Source organism: Pseudomyrmex gracilis, unplaced genomic scaffold (assembly GCF_002006095.1).
Source record: "Pseudomyrmex gracilis isolate BER0280 unplaced genomic scaffold, ASM200609v1 scaffold_16, whole genome shotgun sequence".
Lineage (NCBI taxonomy): Eukaryota > Metazoa > Arthropoda > Insecta > Hymenoptera > Formicidae > Pseudomyrmex > Pseudomyrmex gracilis.
Genome location: NW_018020600.1, coordinates 399,774 through 415,550, shown reverse-complemented (window position 1 = coordinate 415,550; position 15,777 = coordinate 399,774). Strand labels below are relative to the sequence as shown.

At 36.7% G+C, this 15,777-nt stretch overlaps 1 protein-coding gene across 2 annotated transcripts; it reads right to left on the bottom strand.

Annotated features, from left to right (window-relative positions):
• Positions 1-15: 15 nt before the first annotated feature.
• LOC109864058 (vacuolar protein sorting-associated protein 13B) lies at positions 16-15,651 on the bottom strand. Of its 2 annotated transcripts, none has more exons than XM_020444890.1 (39): positions 15,445-15,651; positions 14,724-15,010; positions 14,401-14,578; positions 14,250-14,328; positions 13,973-14,148; positions 13,794-13,897; positions 13,444-13,690; positions 13,175-13,359; positions 12,892-13,101; positions 12,682-12,820; positions 12,491-12,608; positions 12,266-12,408; positions 12,022-12,194; positions 11,781-11,957; positions 11,413-11,701; positions 11,160-11,322; positions 10,699-11,083; positions 10,451-10,586; positions 10,216-10,383; positions 9,920-10,137; positions 9,612-9,831; positions 9,320-9,521; positions 9,050-9,227; positions 8,588-8,911; positions 8,291-8,494; positions 8,095-8,210; positions 7,660-8,011; positions 7,451-7,573; positions 7,254-7,373; positions 6,895-7,158; positions 6,186-6,809; positions 6,017-6,112; positions 2,334-5,913; positions 1,863-2,267; positions 1,616-1,792; positions 1,355-1,525; positions 1,083-1,276; positions 667-1,005; positions 16-596 (listed from the first exon to the last, which is right to left on the bottom strand). In XM_020444890.1, exons 2-39 carry the CDS (start codon positions 14,808-14,810, stop codon positions 366-368), a joined length of 11,295 nt encoding a protein of 3,764 aa, XP_020300479.1. In that variant the 5' UTR covers positions 14,811-15,010; positions 15,445-15,651; the 3' UTR covers positions 16-365. The 2 variants fall into 2 exon arrangements, with proteins under 2 accessions (XP_020300479.1, XP_020300480.1); XM_020444891.1 differs by having other exon boundaries at positions 10,451-10,577.
• Between the last annotated feature and the right edge of the window lie 126 nt (positions 15,652-15,777).

Genomic DNA, 15,777 nt, shown 5'->3' with positions numbered 1-15,777 from the left:
CTTTTTTTGTATCAGTTTTGTAGCAGTTTTTTGTTAAATAAATTGCAATAATTTTTTATATGTATAATTTGTATGATTTACACACCTTGCGTACATATCATCGTTTAATATAAATTTATACATCATAAAAGTCTCAACGAGAAATAATTTGTAAATATTATCTATATAAAACAAAACTATCAAAAAACTTGTGTGCAATGAGTGTTTTTTCATAAAAGTAAAAAATATGAGTGTTTGAACAGTTACTTTGTATAAATATTGGTTTTTAGACATGGTTTTAAACATTGCTTGTTAAAAACAGTTATTTGGTGGGATTCTTTTCGATTATTGCATATTAAAAGGAATTGGCTGGGAGTTCATTTGCGTTATAATACAGTGAAACCTGAACCTTGATTTTGTCGTTTAGCAATATTAAATAACGAAAGCAAGTAATTTCGAGTATCCGGGCAAACATAAAATGTAAGCGTATGCTCTGGATGCGGAGATACTCTCTCAAAAGTATCGGACTGTCTGTCGCTGTTCGTTGACACGCTGGCTAAACCAGTACTGCTTGTTCGTACGTACTCTTCAACTCGCGCCCTCATTTCTTGATTCATCTTAAACGAAAAATAGATATTAATTACCTAAAATTTAAACTATTAAAGTTCGTAAAGTTTGTTACTTTACCTCGTGTTCAGTCGGCGATAACGGTCTGCTGGTTTGCGTCGCAGCTGGTGGACAATACAAGCATAACATCGTGGATTCTGTGATGTGATCGACACTTGTAAGCTCTTTCAGCGAAAATATCCGTTCTACGCTGTCTTCCGCCATGTTAACAAGCAATAGAGCTTGTCGCGTGAGAACTAGCGTTACCGCGCGATTACTGCCTTGATGGATTACGTAGTCCGCACTGGTCACGTGAAGAATACTGTCATGACTGTGATCGAGTAAGGACGACAAACGCCAGATATATCGTACAGATGTGCTGTTGCCGGTAGTATATTGCACAATTGATCTTTGACGCGGCTGTAAAAATAGAAGAAAACTTTAAATGTTAGTAACAGAACATATTCGTAAACTGGGGTTTTATTGTTTGAATTTACTGTAGGCAGTGAATTCCATCCAGCTCCTTGTAACAGCCCTTGTCCGGTAAGAGCGACCAATTCTGCAGCGCCGCTTAACGGCTTGGTAACGACGCCAACTAGGCCGAGTCCAACCCCAGTGACTAAACTTTTGGTTGTCGCCTCGCCTGACCACACTTGCTGTAAAGGATGATGTGCCAAACCAGCCACAGCCGCTAATTACAATTAAAAATTAGACATTCTATGTACGAGAGAAACCGATATATTGTTGTATAGTAAAAAAAAAGATCTACCAAGTAGACTCATTCCGAAACCAGTCAAGCCTTGATAAAGTCCTTGCGCCATGCCTTGAGGACGCATCCTGCGCGATTCCTCTTGTCGCTGAAGATGCTCCTCGTCTAATGTTAGACGATCTAAATTTCGTGCTACGCTGGATGCTAGTTTCGTTACGGAATTTACAGTACCTGTATGTAAATTGATACAATAACGATTTATTTTTAAATATTTGGAAAAAAGTTTTCGTACCTTAAATATTTGAAATAAAGTTTTCATACCTGCTGTCACATGTTTCATCAAACTAGCCGATCCATGTGTGATTCCAACAATAAAGCCCCATGGGCCCTGCAACAGTCCTTGAAACGGGAGCGATACGAAATCTCTGAGACCAGATCCAAGAGCTTGCGCTAAACCTCCTGGTGATCCAAGTATTTCTAGTGACCCAACTATCCAACCTATAACGTAAAGACGTCGTTAGTTGCTTTGTTAACGCAAAATAAAAGTTTGCGCGTAGATGTAACTGACCTGCTCCGAATATGGCGCCAGATAAGTAATGCATTGTGAGCGTATTACCGAGTCTGTAAGGAGTGGTTAGCAGATTTTTTCTTTCAAATGTGCCGAAATACAACGGGGAATGATCCAAGGCAACGTAGAGTCTTACAGAAGTATGAACACTTAATAAAATGGACAGTGGTTCTATCACGAATGTTTGCAGTCTCAGTGGCTTGCTCAAGATCTTTGAGTCAATCATAATATAGTCTGGAATGTACACCGCGTTTGACACTACTACAGTTTGTATCTTTTTAGAAGTATCATTCAATACTAAACGAGGTGGGATCATCGAAGTTGCATAATCCAATAACTGCGTTACGTACGTGTCTTCGATATATGCGCTAATAGGCGCAATTTTCATGCGATATTCCTTCGATGCTACAATAGTAAACATTATTAAAAAACAGATGTATATTTTACACAATAAACAAAAAATATACATACCCATCATATTTCCATTTAGTTCCAAGACATACTCGATGGCTATTAAAGAATCTTGTTTGATCTTCTCCAGATTCGTCATTAAACAGTTATTACTGTAAAACACCAGTTGTTCTCTGTTTGGCAACGGATTCTGGCTTATTAATACCACAGGAAAATCGAAACCTCCTTGATCAAACAATTGATTATCCAATTGCAAGTCGCTTATGTAACAATATAGATTAATAAATCGGCCCTTCGAATTTAAGGTAACAATCACGTCCGTCATGGACAAGCTTGCGACTTCGATTCTTTGCGCGTTTTCATTGATGTCATGAAGAATGACGATGGTACACGCGCGCAGATAAACCGTTGCGGAGCCTTCCTTGCGACTGCTCGAGTTGACGTTACCGATAGATTTCGATTGACTTTCATCAGTGCAAAGTTTCGTATCTGTCGATTTCGATATTAATTGTTTCGCACTCGATGCAACAATCTGTTCCGCGGGCAAGGCATCTTCTTCGGCTGAGAAAAAACTCGTCAGTGATGTTGAACTACTTGAGCTCTGTATGTGCGCTAAAACTTTTTCTTCTTCTGATCTTAATGGGGAAAAACCGTCGTATGTTGCATCGTAATCCTTCGCCGTGTTCTTCTTCCGCAACAATCTGCTTCTGATATCTTGAGCAGATATTTCGATTTGAGAGATGGGCACAATGCTGATGTGAATAGTGTAACAACAATTCTGCATTATGAGCTTTACGTCTCCGTACGAAGGTAGTCGCAGATACTGATCTATCGGTGTGGATGACAACGCGGAGAGATTTACGCCTCTCGACCACTTTAAGCTCCCCTTTCTTGCCGCCTGATCGTTTTGCACGGTGGAAAATAACAACACATTCGACGCGCTGGGCACAGCAGTATCGGGCAATCTGCTACTGACACAGGGCAGAGAATAATGGAACGTCGCTCCGCTGTCGATTTCGCATATCCACGAAAAGTGCGCGCTGTCAGATAAAATTTTATTCCCGCTTTCGTCGGCTTGGCCGAGTAGAACTTTAAAGCCGCAAGCGTTTTCGATCAACAATTGCGGATGATCGTCGACGTGTATCACGATAAACGTGATATCTTTGTCCTCCTGCGTTGTCACGATAATTGGCATGGAGGAGGAGCCGTTCGGAATCGCAACAGATTTGCGGCTCATAGTTTGATCTACTCTAATTGGACAGGACCATCTGTGACCGAGGCTGAAAGATACGTACAACACAAGCGGTTCTACGTTGCTTTCAGTGTAAAGTGTATACCACTGCACAATCGGAGTACCCTGTCTCTGATCCTCAGATGGTAAAATATTCAGGCTGCAGGGAGTGAGATCGTGAGGCAACTGGAGATCCTTCGCCTCTTCGTGCACCGCCAGAGTAGCAACGCACAATTCTTGAGTCGTCAAATTGGCGATCACGTGGCTGCTTGTAATCCGCACCAGACGCATGTCCTCGTGCATGGAGGAGCCAATGTTCAATATCGACACGCTTGTGCCGCAGTCCACAGATGTCTTAATGTTTCCTTCAACTGGTATGAGGCCGTTAATCCGAGGCATGTAAAAGCCCTGGTTCCAGTCGGGTCGCGTCAGTTGCAATGTCTGGGACGTGTAATAAGTGTCACCGATTCCGACACCCACGTAGAACGTACCTTCTAATTTAGGTGGCGTAACGATGCCGTAGTGAGGGATTTGGCACAGCTCCGTGTCTTCCGACACCAGTGAGATGTGACAGCCCAGCGAATTCATTACGAAGCACCAAGGTTGCAGTTCTAGCAACAAGGTGCTGGAAACCAATCCCGCATCCTGATATTTCACTTGCACGTGCGTTTGCGGCTGTTCCGCAGATATCCAGTCTTCCATGTCATCCTCTTGGAAAGGCCATTTTACTTCGTCTTTTCTGTCTTTGAGATCTCGCAGAATTTTATCGATATCTTCAACCTCGGGTCTTCTGAAAAATTTCCGTTGGTCCACGGAACTATACGAGAGTGGCACGTAAGGATTCGACGCGGAAACACCGGATTCCAGCTGAAATGTCAACTGATGGAAGTGTTCGAACGTACCGGGGCAATATAACTGCTGACACTCGCCACGACCGATTACTGTCGTGCACGATGTCGTCTTCAGAGACGGCGTTTCTATCTGCACTCTCGCCGGTACCGGCAAATGCGATCTGATCATATAGAGAGGACTCAGCACCGCAAGGATTTTTACTTTCTCTTGTATTGTCTGCGCCACTATCCGCACCCAAATACTTAAAAACTGCCCGCGTTCTTGTAGCGGCACTTTTACAAGCCAAGGTTGACCCCATTTGACGTTGGGTTGCAGAGGAATATCTCCGGTCCAAGATAAGTGCGTCAAGTTCGTAAAGCGTAGCCGCATAGCCATCTTCTTGTTGCTCTCGAGCACAATAGATGACGGAAAACTCTTTCCCGGTATAGGATAAACTTCTTTTGAGACTGTCACTTTAGATCCAACCTCGGCTTCGTATTTTACCAATCTCATCTCGAAGTTGTCAATCAGCTGATTGGAAATCACAAGTTGTCCCGAGAACGTTACGAGTTTCTGAGTAGCAGAGAGTGATGTAACGTTTACGAAAACTACCGCGCTATTCGTCGAATTGTTGAATTCTATCACTTGGGTCCCATCTTTGTTAACGGGAAATGGTCGACTCCATACAGGCCGGCAGGCCTGTTCCTCGATCGATATCCGTATCATCTGATTGCCGATCTGCCGCCACGAGTAAAAGTTGCACTGTCTGTTCTCGAGGAGTATACTGTCCCCGGTGCCGCTTTGACCAAAACGGATAGATATATTGCTATCGTTGGCGATCACATAACGCGTTAGAATAATCACGGTCTTCTCCTCTTCGTTGAAAGATGCTAGCCACAAATGAGTGGAGACCGTAAGAGTATGGGTAATTGCTGGCCCTAATTTTAGTGTAAACGGACTGCACGTTAATGAAGCGTCCGTTTTGCTCGACAATGACAACTGAAATCTTCCTTCCAGAGCGTCCAATACCTCTTGCATAGTTAAATGACTGTAATCCAGTACGTGCACGCTCAGCGTACCGCCAATATCAACCAGCGTGGAATTGTCCATCCATTTGTTAAACACCAAAATAGCTCTTTTCTGTTCTATCGACATAAAACACTGTATTTCAGGAATTTTACCGTTCAGCGTATATTTGTCTAATGGAGGCGGCAAGTTGTTGTACACGGTCGTATCGATATGATTGTACAGTGATATATGAAGCACACCGATATTTAGAGCGATCTGAATATTCGGTATTATTAAGGGGTTGAAATACGAGTCGATGCGTAGACAGGCCGCAAGAACACGAGCGGAAACTACACTTTTCGAAAGCGATCTCTTGTTACTCGATAAGATAACCACACGCCATACGCAAGCTACTGCTCGCGCTGGCGCTTTTTCCGGTAGTTCTATTCGATAGGAATCCGTTTCCGACAAGTAAAAGTCAGCGTAACGCTGATACGACATGTGACTGTCGCTCCAGTACTCGAGAACGCAGAAAATTCTATCGATGTAATTGCCGTTGGCGTCCACTGTCTAGAATACGAAAATGAAAATAAATTGACAATGTAGTTATATATCGGCAAAAAAAACTTGTATAAAATATTCTATCTTTAAAACATCAAGTTCGATTGCTTACTTCGAATGGGACAGGAGATATATGTATTCTTGTTAACGTTCGCGGTTGCGGATATCTCCAAGCCATTGCTTGCTGAGGATAAGCAAAGAACACTACCTGTAAAAACAAGATTATATATATTTTGTGGTTTTTAAAATTTGACTTGAATTTGAAGTAGTTCTCAACTAACTTGATAAGGGAAAGGCAATTCATCTGCAGTACCATCGACGAACTGGAATGCACCAGCTTTCAAATCGTCCTTATAGTGCTGTTCGGTCAACAATACCATCTGCTTTTCATTTTTATTTTTGCTCGCTGAAGACGAGGCATATTCGCTCAACAACAACTGAAAATCTTGCACGACTGTTTTTATAATTTTTATCTGATCCGGTCCAAAGTCGAGATAGAGACTTTCACTGTCCGCCTGTATCTGTATTTGCGGTACAATTTCATTGCTGTATGAAGATTCCCAGAGCAAGCAAGAGGTTACGTTGCAACACCATGGATTTAACAGCACTTTGATATTTCCGTTCAGAATTGCGGATATAATAAAAGAATCTATAGATAGATTTGAATATATCCTGTCTGGTCTTACAAGTGTCGACAGACTTTTATTCAAAGACGCTAAACTAGCAATGATTTCTGCTCCGGAATCAGTCTTCAAGGACAACACGATTTGTTTTGTACTTAAATGCAGATCAGGTATATTGAATTTTCTCGATTTTGTCGATGCTGTTGAATTTTCCGTGAGCACAGCCTCTTTTTCCTCTACAGGCACTTGCGCAATTTTGTCATCAAGAAAACAAGACAATACCTAAAGAACAAAAAATAAAGTTACTGAAAATATGTACAAAATTACATGTGAGTATCTGATGACTGTACGGTTTGTATAAAAATACCTTATTTTGTATAGTGTACAATTGATTAATTCGTGATAAAGAGAGATGAACTTTTGTCGGACGTCCCATTTCAACAAGAACCTGACGATTTTTCCCTAAAATTGTTTCCGATTTTATTGTCACGAAGGAAGGCGGAATGCCCGTATCTGGATGCGGATCGCCGTGTTTAGTTTCTATCATGTAAATTTTGAAATCTTTTTCAGTCGGTATCGTATTCAGAGATTGTGCATCGCCAAGTGCTATCGTAATATCGAAACAAGATACCTGTAAATATTAACATTTAAGTATAAGATGAGGAGCATACATAATATTATTATTATATAATATTATTATTTAAATATTTAAATAATAATACGTACTTGTATTTTCTTGTACAAATATTGCTGGGAGAAATAAATGTTTGGTTGATTGATCATTAAATAAAGCAATGGCTGTTTTATGTTATTGTTATCGTCTTCTGTGTCAATTTTATGTACATCCTGAAAATATTTTACGAAATTTGAAGTATTGTGTACACACTTGGTTTAGCAGTTTAGTTTCTATACTTAATACTTACTACATCATCCTCTAAATCAGAGAATGTATTCTGAACTTCATAAAGAATAAACGTCATCTTCCCACAATTTACTAAAAATTCAAACGGTGGAAATATCATAGCTTTGGCGACTCCAGGTTTTCCCTGATACAAGAAAAATATACTCTCAAAAAAATAAATCGAACAAATACTTTTTAATATGTATTTTCATAAATAAATATATCACTTACAATTATTGCCGAGTGCATACTAGACATCTCAAAATCGACACCACTATCTTTTGCAAAGTCAAGTTCCGAATCATCCGACACTTGTTTCAGACAACTGACAGGTTTAACGCTTTGAGATCCCGAAGAAACTCTTTGCACTAGATTGTTTGAATCGTTCTTGTTCTCCGCTTTTTCGAAACTTTCGGACAATAGCGTCATAAATTCGTTATTAAGTACCGATATTAACTTAATTTGATCTAAATTTATTATCAATTCTATGTCCGTAATGCAATTCACTTCCATGGCGCTTCCGCAGACTATCGTATCTGTTTTATATGTGACAGCCGGTGCAATAATTAAACAGAGATCAAATCTAAAAAAAAACAAAAGAAAAAAAAATTACGAACGTAAGTTATATCACACTTACAAATTTTATACAAAATTGTTAATACACACTTTGTTAATACGGGAGACGTAGAGAAATACGGATCTAAGCTACTTCCGTTTCCGAGTTTGTTCCATTCCAGAGCAGGATTCTCATTCATTGTGTACAAATATGATTGAGACATTCTCTAAAATGAGAACATATAAAATATGAAAAAGTAAACTCTTTTAAGATCTTCCGAGATTGTTGTAATTTTAATAAACAAACCTTATTAATGCTTAGCTGGTAATTCTTCCACGTAGTAGTGTATGCACACACTCCTTTGACGCTAATTTGATATTGGCGATCTTCCACAGCCGAACCTGGGACATTTAATATGTTTGCTTGAGCTGCCAACTGATAAATATCAGTTCGCAATGGAGTTCTGCAAATCGGGTTTTCTGCGTCCGGTGTGATACGAATTCCGTCCAACTATAATGAACAATTTCAAACATTTCTTAATGAAAATTATTACCGCCAAACATATCTCTCGATGAAAATTATTACTACCAAAATAAGAATTACCTGAAGCATTAACAAATCATGTTGCAATTTAATCGTGTCAGTTAAAACTGGCAACATGAGTCGGAAACCTTTGAACTCCAAGTGAATCAGGGGTAATGACTCGTTATTCAAATTGGTTATACCGATTAACGGTGTGCTCGCACTTTTACGAGCAACATCCGTGCTCTTCTCAATAGACGAACCAAGCAACGCAAAAGATTGTATCAATTGGGTGTAATTGCTAATTACACTAAGTGGTAAAATCACATCGACCATTTGCATTTTGATAAATATTTCGGAAATATAGCTGTTTCTGGATAATGCGGAGTCCACCAGTAATTCTTTCTAAAAGTTGAATATAAATGTTATTCTTTATTGTTATTATCTATAAAATTATTATCTATAAAAAAGATCTCCATATAAATGTTTCACCTTTCTTTATTGTTATTATCTATAAAAAAGATCTCCATATAAATGTTTCACCTTTTGAGACTTTTGACGTTTATGAGTACCCCAGCGTGTATACACATTTCCCGACTTTGCGCGAGTAAGCGTAAAACTCACGAAACCAGAATCGTCGCCTTTTTCCAAGCTGTCTTCTCTTCCGCAAAGTACTAGCCCGGCATAATCACCGACGTCCCAATTCAATGCGCGTGGACTTCTATTAAATCGCAATAGTAATACAAAACTTGCAAATATATTTCACACAATAATAAAAATTATTAAATTTTTTTCACGGAAATTAAAATTTACCTAACGTAATGAAATATCGTAGCTGTAGTTATTTTGCTTTTTAGTTGCATGTAAACTGACTGCAAATCCAAGGATGTTATAATATCTTCCAGTTCTAACATCAGTTTTAAAGAGGATGTATTCTGTCTTATAATGTACAATTTCACTGCTACTTTTGTTATGGTCCACTGAATCCACGCTGTTATGACTAAACCATCTCTTTCTAAACAAATTATAAATTTTTTTTTTTAAAACATAAGACATTTCAAGTTAAAAAAAAAAAAACATTATTTTGGAAGAAGAGTCAACTCACCACATCCTTGATCATCTTTTGATGTGGACACGGTCGAATTGGTAGTTGTGTCTTCTTGATACGTTATTTGAGTCGGAGAAGACGAAGTTTGGGGTATAATAGGAAGAACAATTTGCGTGTCATTGCTTATCTGTGACGCAATTGCGACGTCGTCTTGAGAATTGCACTGAGTTCGTAATACTTTTATAATATTTAATGCTATATTTCTCATAAAAATCACCTAAATCACAATATAATTATTAAAAAATTGTTTTATATAAAACTTCTCTTATATTACTGTAATCAAATAAAAGTGTAAAAATTAACACCTGTTCTTCCGAAAGTGAAACAATAATAGGAGAATTGTCAATGTGCACACAAACGCTTAAAGCAGTAAGTGTATTTGATTGAGTTGTAGCTGTCTTAGTTGTGAGAGCTACCGTGGCGTTTAATGTTACTTTCTTTATAAAATTCTTTTGTATCTGTTGTTGCAATGTATAACAATGAAAATCGATAAGACTTAACGTCCATGGAAAACTTTGTACGTCTGAAACGACAATAGCAGTAATAGTTAATTATATCTTTTGGCAATCAATATCAACTTTTTGCAAGCAAATAGACTTACGACGTGTCCACATAGATTCTTGTAATTTAACGGGAAGAGTTCGCAGATACGGGCTAAGTGACTCAGCGTTCACGTTAGACGAATGTATTTGAAGACTTGGTAATTTTACTATCATTATTTGTAGATCCTGATTCTCGGCTAACGCTCTATCTTTGGCTTTTTCTATGCCTAGCAACATATTTTTATTAATTATTCTCATACATTGCGTTGTTTTGTATGTTAATGAAGTATTTACCATCAGCTCCAATACCACTCATTGTTTCAGATGGAATGTATATAATTATATGCCCTACGTAACCGCTTAACACAAGGCTGCACCACCATGAATATGACTCTGCTAATTTGACTAATATTCCTGTTTTCTGTAAGTTCTGTCATACATTTTACTATTTCTATTATATCATAAAAAAAGGAATCGATACAACAATTGATAATACATATACGTGTACAATAATAATATTTTTACAAGTAATTTTAACATACTTGCTGTTGCTCTTCCAGTTTGGATTCACTTTTCTTTTGCGCCTCATCATTTCGTAGCGTCTTCGACTTTTCCGTCACAGCTGATTTTTTCTTATCTTTATCCGATGAACTGTGCACGCTCTCATGAAGACTTGGAAATGTTTTCTTCCGCGTGGCTGTGTCGGATGACGTTTCGGTAACCAATTGTCGACTATTGGAACGAAGAACGGGCGCACTTCCCGATTTGTGATAAGTGGCACGGTATTCTAGCCACTCGAGAAAAAGTGGATCCAACGAGGCTCTGATTTCGGCAATTTTGAACGAAACAAGAGACGGGTGTGTTTGTTGTTCTACCGTTTTCGGAAACTGCACTACGGCAGAGAAAAGCGGTACATTTTCTGTATCGCTAAAAAAATTCAGTTATTCAACGTTATTTATATGTATAATATAACTGTTGTCATATATTATATTATCATATCTACCTGCCATTACAATTTTCGGGTCCGGACAAGATAATAGTTTGTTGAGAATCATTGAGAGCAAATATTTTTACAGAATGTATGTTTACTTTGCTTGATATAGTGCCCGAAGACAATACATTCTTGCAGTTTATATTTTCCAAGTATAATTCTAGATACACCGGACCTGTGCGTATCAAAAACTTATATTTAAAAATGTCTTTTTTAACATTAAATTTTTTGATTGAATAAAACACAATGTTTAGCATTTACGTACATTTTTCCTGACAGGCATCGTTAAATAACGTAGAACACGTAAGTAAATTTGCTGCATCCGCAGGACTAAAAACTGAAGTTACTATAGACACTGCTGCCATTAATTTTGCTTTAGTTCCCGTGACGGTAATACTGTCCGATCGGAAAGAGTATGATTTCGAAACCATATCTACATTTCGCCAATATTGCGGATATACTAATAGCTTCGACGAAGCTTCCACTGAATAAGGCATTACTATCGAAGTATCGCAGGTTTTCGTTAAATGAAGTTGACTTTTTGCTCCTGTCACCTATTTTGATTTAATTAATTTAAGATGTGTCAAGAAAATGTTTACATAATAATATCGCAGAAAAAAGTTTTGCTCTCACTTTTATATTAGTGATTGCGTGACAGTGAGTGAACATTTCTGGTGGTAGGTTTTTCGCTTTTGATGCGCAAGCTACGAGTCTAAACGGATACATAGGCTGCACTAGAGTAGCGTTTACTTCATCGCATTCGATGCTTACGAAAGGATCATCCGTAAGAGCCGGAGATAGTGGAGTAATCTGCAAAAAAGTGCGTTATAAAGTTTAAAAATATAACAAATTAAATATAACAAAGATATTTTACCCGAAATTCGACGATTTTACGTTTCCGTGGAATTCCCCTAACGCAATGATCTGCCAGTTGCAATTGCAGCGACGCTCTATATAAGTTTATTCTAGTTTCTGTCGTCGACAAGTTTTTCCAAAGCGCTGTGCACTCTTCAGAATGAAAGTGAGAAAGCTCGTCAATAAGAGGATCTGAAATTTAGATGTAACTTCTATTCATTCTAGTATAAGATAACTAAGATACATCAATCATGCGTATTTACCTGGTTTGATTACAAGATACGGATTGTAATCGTATTTTGCTGCAGCTTCTTTAATTGTATCGATACGATGAAAAAAACCTGAACATAATCTGACTGTTATATCTCCACCTACATATCTTGTTACTCTGTATTCCTTAAAATTGCTGCAAAATCAACTTGTGTACATAAAAACCTCGTTCTATATTTTTCTACGTACATATATAGTTGTTAAGCTTTTTTCTATACCTATATTCAGAATTTGATCTAAGCTCGAGTAACTTCTCAGGCGTGATATCGTCGGGTATTTCCACACGATAAACATAGTCCATCACGAGTGCTGGGCATCTTTCGAATAAGCTAAAAACTAAAAAGAAAAAACTTTACTAAACTTTTTTGTTCATAAAACGCAATGTATATTTTTTAATATCACGCTCTACCCTCTCTTGCCGTCAAGTGATAATACATCGATAGTATGTAGTCTCTTTTCTCCCCTTTATTTTCCACAGCTTCCTTATCGAACAACGAATACTCCAGATAGTCATCATTAACGTTCCCAGCTGTTACGTAAAGAGGCGGCTATAATAATAATTTACTTCTCAGATACTCCATCTGATTTCACATCTGGCGATGGCAACCGATCACTTTACCTGTACACCATCAACAACCTCGAGATGTCCGCAACTGCACGGCCCACGCGGATAAAGTTGTATGCACGCCACTCCGACTTGGAAGGTTGTCATTGAAATTCCTTGAATTATGGTATCGATCACAACACCATTCAACTGAAGGGATAAAAACGATTTGTATCTAAGTTTCCGAGATTTATAAAACAATTGCTCTTTCACGCTTTCAACAGTCTGCAAAATACACGAAATAATCATTATTTCCATTGCTAAGTTTATATGCTTCTTGAAGTAGACATCTTTGTACCTTGAACGTTACAGTAGCATCATCTATATAAAGACCTAAATGAAAGTTATGACTGGAATACGCAAGTTGTTGCTCAGCAGACCATTCGTTGTCCCAATAACCAGGTAGAACGGACGATACCAGATCCCAGGCCCACCATCCCCATCCTACATCTGTAGAAGTACTTGCTATCTGACTTGTATCATCTGAAATATGTTAATTATGTATCATTATCAAAATAAATTTATGGAAGTGCAATCCAAACAATTATATAGTAAAAGTTATTACACCTTGTACAACATCTCTTTCATTTACAATGGTGGAAGATTTCTCTTTGCATGGTGGAAACTGTTTTGTTTGCAACGCCAGCAGTAAAGCTGCCAATCTGAGAAGCATTGGCACTTGTTGTTCGGTTATACTGAATTCCATTTTTTCACAATGAAGATCTAGCCTTGTAACGGACGCTCTTTTCGAGATGTTGTTATGATAATTTATTATCATACGGATTGTCATTGAACATCGATATAAAACGGGATCCTATATCAATTGATGTCAATAAGTAATTTCTTTTCCAAAATCAAAGTATAATATTGTTTTCACATTTTCAATACTTCTTAAAAAACAACTTGTAAATAATTACTTGATATATCTCTATTTTTCCGGATGCATCCATTTTATCCAAGCATAACGTTAAATCTTCGATGGTAATGATTTTTCTAAGCATAACTTCTTGATTATTGACATCTAAATATTAAAATCACATTGAAAAACATATATAGCAATTTTATCTTGAGAAACATGTGTAATTGTTAAAAATACCTGCAAATGTGGGCTTCCATTTATCATCAACAGTTTGCATACTTAAAAATCTCACATTTACACTAAGCACAATGTCCTCTTCTACATATTTCAAGATCAAATTGTTGCACTTAATAGTTATATTATTGATGACTTTTGTAACTATATTTTTTATATATCCAGGTGGAGTTTTTTCTCTATTACAAGAGATATAAAATATATAATGTTTTTTATATATTTGCCTATAATATGATAGAGATTCAATTTCATGATGGTATCAAAATACAAAAAAACTTACTGCACCGTCTCGTTTTTTTTTTGTAACGTAGGCGTATTAGCTTTTGTAGTATTTTCATCTTTTAATTTTAAGATACACTCTGTGATGAATAAACAAAATGTGTGAGTTTGTTTTTAATATAATACTTGAAATTATTGCTTCTTTATCTCACCTATTGTATTAATAGTAACAACTATTGGTTCAGAGGTAATTTTCACCCAAGGAACATGAATGAACAATCCATGTATGTGGCCACTAACCAAAACAAATGGAAGATTTAGTTGTTCTTCCAAAACTTCTGATCGCAGATCCAAGTTTTGGAAATATGCATCTCCTTCCCATAAAGACACCTAAAAGAGTCACAAGTTCTTAATACTTAAAAAAATATATCAATTTTATATTTATAAAAATCATTGTTATTTTCTTTATTATTAATAAAATATATAAAAAATAGTAGTAGTTTAGTAAAAGAAATAGCAAGTTTTTTATGCTTACCTGTGACTGCTCCGGTTTCAAATTTTTTACATACTTTTCTACACAACTGATAATCACTGGTGCTATATAAGATTCCAGTTTAAACATTGTGTTTGGCAAAACAGAGCATTGAGCATATTTTTATAAAATTTTTTAGAAAGTGAGAGATATCAAAAAGTAGTTTTCAAAATATTCTTTTCTCTTTGAATTCTATGTAAATATATTTTATAATTTATACTATTTTTGTTTAGTGTGTATATTAGAGGAATAAAAATGCAATTTGGCATATATTTCTTACACAAATTTACCTGTAAAAAAACCAAATATGATAGAATTAAATATAAGAAAATAGTAATTAGATATGAGAAAACAGTTTTAAATATGTGCAAACAAAATATATAATTAGCAATTGATTTTACAATAAGAACAATGTTAAACACATAAATATATAGTTTTAATCTTTTAGTGTGTATCTAATAAAATATGATATATCTAATTTAATGTTTATTACACACTTTTATCTTATCAGTTATACCATTTACTTAAGGAAGAAAGTGATGTAAAATAGTGTATATAGAATTATCTCATAAAGTTTTAAAGAAAATAAATTTATTTGTAATCAAGCTCTATTTCCAAATAGTATGCTTGTCTTATTACAATGATCCAGCTCCAAAAAATATATGATTTGAATAAATATTAAAGGATTATAAAAAATATTCAAAATTTACACAGCTGATCGCACCTGTCAGATGACAGGCTACGCAATTTCTGTAAACATATGTCACAATACTGTTGTATGAGCACGTTGTTCGCTGCAAAATGAATGAAGCAACGACATTGGTTACTCTCAGCGAACGTGACTTTTAATTTAAAACTTCAATCGCAGGTATTTCGTGATTTCTTTACTCGTATGATATGATCACAGCTAACCTCTCTTCGGGGAGTGTTGCTCAAAGCAGTATGGTAGCAGTGATTTTAGAGACAAAACTTTTATGATGGCAGCTAAAAGCGCACGCGCAAAACAGAATGTGTGTTCGCAAATGAGTTAGAATTTTTTAATTAGGAACACTTTAAA